The sequence below is a fragment of the Haliotis asinina genome, chromosome 2 (genome assembly GCF_037392515.1).
Source record: "Haliotis asinina isolate JCU_RB_2024 chromosome 2, JCU_Hal_asi_v2, whole genome shotgun sequence".
Taxonomy (NCBI): domain Eukaryota; kingdom Metazoa; phylum Mollusca; class Gastropoda; order Lepetellida; family Haliotidae; genus Haliotis; species Haliotis asinina.
In genome coordinates this window covers 31,742,900-31,749,277 of record NC_090281.1, presented here as the reverse complement: position 1 = coordinate 31,749,277, position 6,378 = coordinate 31,742,900, and the positions used below count along the sequence as shown (strand labels likewise).

General features: G+C 41.0%; 1 protein-coding gene across 1 annotated transcript in view; it reads left to right on the top strand.

Annotated features, from left to right (window-relative positions):
- Nucleotides 1–514: 514 nt before the first annotated feature.
- Nucleotides 515–6,378, top strand: part of LOC137272476 (cell surface hyaluronidase-like) — a 30,569-nt gene continuing 24,705 nt past the window's right edge. The window contains exon 1 of the mRNA XM_067804858.1: nucleotides 515–703. Coding sequence (XP_067660959.1) covers nucleotides 581–703 — 123 coding nt within the window. The 5' untranslated portion in view covers nucleotides 515–580. The remainder of the gene's footprint in view (nucleotides 704–6,378) is intronic.

Genomic DNA, 6,378 nt, shown 5'->3' with positions numbered 1-6,378 from the left:
TCCTTCAGTCCGACCATGCAAAAGAGCTACATGAAGTGTAGATTTTGATCACCCCTGCAGATCCGGGTTCAAATTGATCTTAAGAAGCCCATGCTTGCCGCAACAGGTGACGAATGTGGCACATGTCATCGTACATCAATTGCGCAGGTCGATCCTTATGCACCTGACACCAAAAATGGGCTTCAAACATTGTATTCATATGGTGAATCGAACCCGGATTTTTGGAGTGACAAGCGAACGCTGTAACCACAAGGCTACCTCTCCGCCTTGCCCACTACAACAACATTTACTGATACTGAAGAAAATCGAGTTATAATGCATTTTGAAATGGTATTCTGTCCACCGCTTCCATAGTATGTTACTTTTATTTCATTATTGTTTTGTTTTATGAGATACTATCTTTAAATTTGCCTTATGTAAGTATGTAAGTAAAATTAAAAACGAATTTTCAGCGTATACACGTTTAACCTGACACAGCTGTGATAAGGATTACTGTGCCAAACTAATGTCAAGGACTGATAACCATTAATAAATACAGACACTGAGTGAGGAAAATATACACCTGACTGAAAGATTCAAAATGGCGACGGCCCTTCTTAGTGTCGTCTGCTTGTCTGTTCTGGGAGCTGCGTTCTCTATCTGCCCTCACACAATTCCCGGTCTGAGGAGATGGTCACGTGCTTCAACATGGCCTGGGAGTCGGGTAAAGTTACCTTTTTTTTAACTCCAGTGAATTTCCAATCGTCTCCAGCAACGCTTTTCGTAAGAGATGGTCAGGCGAGCTGACCTTTAGCCCGGTCTAATTCGGTGATGACGTAATCATACTCGACTTACGATAGTCTTACCGCCAATAACCTACACTGATCATCGTGTCACATTTCTTTAATTAAGTGAATTATCGAATAGTTCAAAGCACGAACTTTGCACGTTTTGATTTTCAGAAGCTATACGACAGCGTATGCATATAAGGAGTGTGGAATAAATTGGTTATATATGAAATGCAAGACATCCCTTAATGTTATTGTGAATATGTATAACGATATAATGTCTTGCAGAGTCAATAACAAGGAATTCTTTACTTTCATTGGTGTAAGGCAAGGCGAAGACGTATCTCCCTTGCTTTTCTCAATGTTCTATGATGTGGACGGATTTCCGTAGAGCACTATGTGAAGGGTGTGCAGTAATAGCATGTTTATAATGTACGTTCTTCTCATATCGCGAACCACAGTCTGAAAGCAGTTTACTCTATATCTACATGTATTATCATGGAGAGTTTTGAATATATACTTACTTATATAAATCTTTACTTATTGCTTGGTGTGACGTTGAACGATAAACAAACAAGTAAACAAACGCTTCTGTGATCTTTATCTTTAATCCGGGCAGTGCTAGTCCCATTGAGCTTGATTAAAAAAAGTAAAAGAAAAACAAACAAAACACAATAAAACATATGTTCTTCATGCAAACGTTGTGAAAATGATAACCAATGCGAGGCTTTCAGGATCACACCTGGTAGATCGGTGTTTCAAAATTGTTTGAGTTCCTTGCCACTATTTTCTGTCATTCACTGTGTCTGTCAGAGAATTCCATTTGAGCAGACGGTCAGTAGTGCTGACGCCCAATACTCCATTGAAATACTGTGGGATGTATGTTTCATACCAATTTGGTGCCTTTACCCCTGTTTTCAAGGTCTCCCGTTTGAAGTATACTTAAAAGCGTTGTCACAGTTTCGTGGCATCCTCGAAATTTGCGAAACGCATGGATACGTAGAACGAATTGAAACTTTTGTGTCGCAAACTCTTCATCCTGTCCTGTTAAATAAATACAATGAAATGGTGAAATTTCGAAGACGGAGTTGTAAGTCATTAGCTCTTTTTCCGTTAAAAATTGCAATTATAGAATGGAATATAGTTGCAAGCAACGATGAGGGCTCCTTGCGTTTAATACAACTCATCTGTTTGTAACTCGCATGTTAACCGTGAAAGTAGTAATGGTTAGTAAATATGAATGATATCACTAATAGTCGAATGCTCTTTTACTGGAACTACTGAACGTTTCTAGAAGCTGTTCTCAAAACTTTTTTTCTTAGGTATCATGGATCTGAAAAGATAGGGAATCTTTGTTCAAACAATCGCAAAACTAAAACATTTATTAACAGAACAAGTTTCCCTAATAAGCAGATGATACAGAGTTGTCTCTCAGGTTCAGGCCAATGATATCAGCTTCAGTGACGAACGCCTTTTATTGAATGACATCTTGTATACAGTACATGAAGCACAGTTGCTTACTACCTCCTGCGAATTATCTTTGAAATCAAGTGCTATGTATCCATTGTGGAAGCTAAGACACTTGTCCATGCTTTTGTGACATTATGGGTTAATTATTGTAATTCATTGCTGTCTGGATCAATTCACTGTGCCTGCCTTCAGAAGGTACAGAACTGAGCAGCAAGATTGATAAAAGGAACATGCAGATATAAGCATATTACGCCCATCTTATAAGGCTTCCAGAAACTGATGTTTAAAGCTCTTCACCGTGTAGCTCCTCTGCATCTGTAACAGCTGCGGTCAGCTTCAACATAGATGTGTTACTAAGAATGTTTGGTTTATAATATCTATGACCAAATATACATTTGTTCACTTTCTAAGAAAATGTAACGACAGTATATACTTCATATACAGTTTAGGATGTCAGTGGAATATTGTTATCAGAGGTAATTCTATTAGCCTGTTTGACAACTCAAGCAGCGACAGTTACTACCGGAAGAAGCAGGACTTGACTATGTAAATAGCTCATTTGGAAATATTACCCAGGTACAATTGACCACACTCCAACGTGTCCAAAACAATGATGAAGCATGGATCGTGGCCCAAACTAAGAAGTGAGCACAAACAACAGAAGTGCTAACCTTCGAGGCAATACAAGATTCGTACACCTTTTCATATAAATGTGTCAATCGAACTGATCTTGTTTATTTCATAAAACTGATTGATGTATGAATCTGCTCGGTTACTAATATCTGTTGATTAGTTTGTTTTAAAGCATTCAAAACTTATAATTACTAGCTCTTTTTCAAACATTACATTGTTATACTCTTCATCTGCATTGCATGCCAAAACGCATGAATCACATATAACTGTCATTAATCACAATGTTTGTACCATTTTAAACTTAATCCAGCATATTTTATGTGCATAAAGTACTCAAACATATCGCCAATTCGGCGATACCACCACACTACGACAGGAGAAAAGCACGTGCCTGCACGAGGAATACATGCAATATCATGCGTCGGATAAGAATAGACATGAAATGTACAACTACCGAGACGTCATTTTGGCAGCTTGAGGGATTGGTACCAGTAAAGGTTTGAAACAATTTAAATTGCAAAAATCAGTTACAAACATGACCATTATATCTTTTTTTCAAAAGGAGGGGTAAGTAGTTTATTTCCATACTTTTCCGAATGTATTAGCGATCACACCAGGGACACACTACAATAACTCTCTATATAGGCTCTATGATTACACCAACTGCGCCTCGGAATGGGCCCACTCATTAAACTGATGGCGTATCAGCCCATTCACACATTAATTATCGGAATTGCTATTACGTACATATATTTATACATATATTACTCAACTTTGAACATGCAGACTATGGTGAGTGGTGGTGTGTAGTCCTCTAACTTGTCCCCATGAAACAGCTCCGTAGAGTGATTGAAGAAGCGGCTATAATCGTCACATGTTTAGTGAGGGGAATCTCCTGGAACTTCACAAACATTCCCTCGCGTATCCCTGGGCCGTCGGGGGATATAAAGAAGTGCCTATTTCCTTAATCTGCCGAAACTTGTGGGTTTTGAGGGCCAGTATTGCTTACCATAACTGGTACATTCTTTCAAACTATTTTGCATGATTACCGCTGTTGGCTTTCTGAAGCTGTGACGGACTTTCTGCCGCACTCTTTTTCTTTCATTTGGGGCACGTCTCAAATGTCATACTGATCTTTTAGTAAAATCACGCGCCGCAAGAGGGTGCATTTCAGCGACTCAACTCGACAAGATGGCCACAAAGTCTGGAAAGTTTGAAAGCCGTAGCTCTTGCAGTTTGAGTGCAGCAGATTTTGAGAGCAAAGCAGTTGGGATTTTGCTTGAAAAACAGCACCAAAAACTGGAATCCAAAATAGCGGCCAAACGGTGCATTTTAGCGACTCGACCCGTCGAGGCGAAATTCTAGACACTTTGATTGCGCATCTGCTCAAGAAATCTGGAACTCGTAGGATCAGTAATTTTGGAGCTATTTGAAGTTGAAATTGAAAAAAATAAATTGATTTTGATTTATCTCCCCTTTGCTATTGGGCCTACAACCTTGAGATTTTAATGGGGAATATCTACACCTCGATGGGCATCTGCCTGATTTTTTTTCAAGCGATTCCGTCCACTGGTGCTCTTTGTAGCTCTGGTACAAAATCCGGCGGAATAATAATAAATAATAATAATAATAATAATAATAATAATGAATTTACAGAGACTGTCCAACACCTTGTCAGTGGATGCCCTTCCTTGGCACAAACTGCATATCTCAAAAGACATGATGGCATGGCTCGCTGTTTTTATTATCGTCTCTGCCATGCCTGTGGCTTTGACTCCGAGGTCCATCCATGGTATGACCCTGAACATGTCCAGGGCGTCCTGGAAAATGATGCTTTTAAACTTCTCTGGAATAGGCCAATATACAGCCTGAGACGAATTCCAGCCAACAAACCTGATCTTGTCCTTTTTGATAAAGCCAATGAAATTATTTATATCATTGAATTTTCTGTCCCTTTTGACAGCAATGTGATTGGCAAGATTCAGGAAAAGCATGATAAATATGCGGACCTCGCCTTTGAAATGTCTCGCTTGCATCCCAAGTACACTGTCGTCAGGCTCTCCATTGTTCTCGGTGCCCTTGGTTTGGTACCTCCTGATCTCTTGGCGCAGATGAGGAGAGTGCCCGGGTTCTCCACCGGGAGCACAGCCCTTCTGACAATCTGGGTAATGCAGAAGGCTGCAGTGTTGGGGAGCCTCCATATTCTCCGGAAAGTTCTTGGTGGGTTCGACTAGGCAGTGTTTCCTGGGAGAAGTCCCATTCGCTGTCTGGGCTGCGTGTAGAGGGGGCGAGGGCCCTGAGCTGATGATGAGCTTGACCAGCCTGACTGTGCCAGGATCACCCGAACCCTCTCTGCTGCATTTTCATTCTAATCTGTAAATAATAATAAATGCTCGAAACAAAGTCAAAGCCACCAATACCTTTGCTGTGCCAGTCCTCTCCTACTCCTTTGGAGTAGTTGATTGGACAAAACAAGACATCCAGAGTCTTGACCGCCTGACCAGAAGGATCATGTCTGATAACAGAGCACACCACCCTCGCTCCTCTCTTAATCGTTTATATATGCCAATCAATTCGGGAGGTCGGGGTTTGATTAACGTGGAAGCTCTTCATGACAGAATTTTATTGTGTACTTTTGCACATATTTATTTGTCAGATGATTCTCTGGTGATGCACGTCAAGATTCATGATGAAAGCAAGGAATTCCACAGCTACTTTAAGCGTGCCAAGGTTGTTGGACACAATTTGAAATTTGAAGTTGATTTTGTTGATGGCGATGTACTGCTGGACGGTACAGTGATGGGAGTAAACCAGGTGAAGTCTTTCACCAAGTCTGCCCAGAGTCGGTCCTTTGTGGAGAAGCTGTCTGAAAAGCCACTGCATCGTGTGTATATGCAGTGTGTGGAACAGAACAGCAATCCAACCGACTCCTTCGCCTGGATGAAGTCGGCTGGTCTCAAATGCGAAACTGAGGGCTTCCTTTTTGCTGCTCAGGACCAGTCACTTCCCACTCGCAATCGCCAGAATGTGATTCTTAAAGAAAATATCAATATGAAATGTCGTCTTTGCAATCAATTTACAGAGACTGTCCAACACCTTGTCAGTGGATGCCCTTCCTTGGCACAAACAGCATATCTTAAAAGACATGATGGCATGGCTCGCTGCTTTTATTATCGTCTCCGCCATGCCTGTGGCTTTGACTCCGAGGTCCATCCATGGTATGACCCTGAACATGTCCAGGGCGTCCTGGAAAATGACAGCTACAAACTTCTCTGGAATAGGCCAATATACAGCCTGAGACGAATTCCAGCCAACAAACCTGATCTTGTCCTTTTTGATAAAGCCAATGAAATTATTTATATCATAGAATTTTCTGTCCCTTTTGACAGCAATGTGATTGGCAAGATTCAGGAAAAGCATGATAAATATGCGGACCTCGCCTTTGAAATGTCTCGCTTGCATCCCAAGTACACTGTCGTCAGGCTCCCCATTGTTCTCGGTGCCCTTG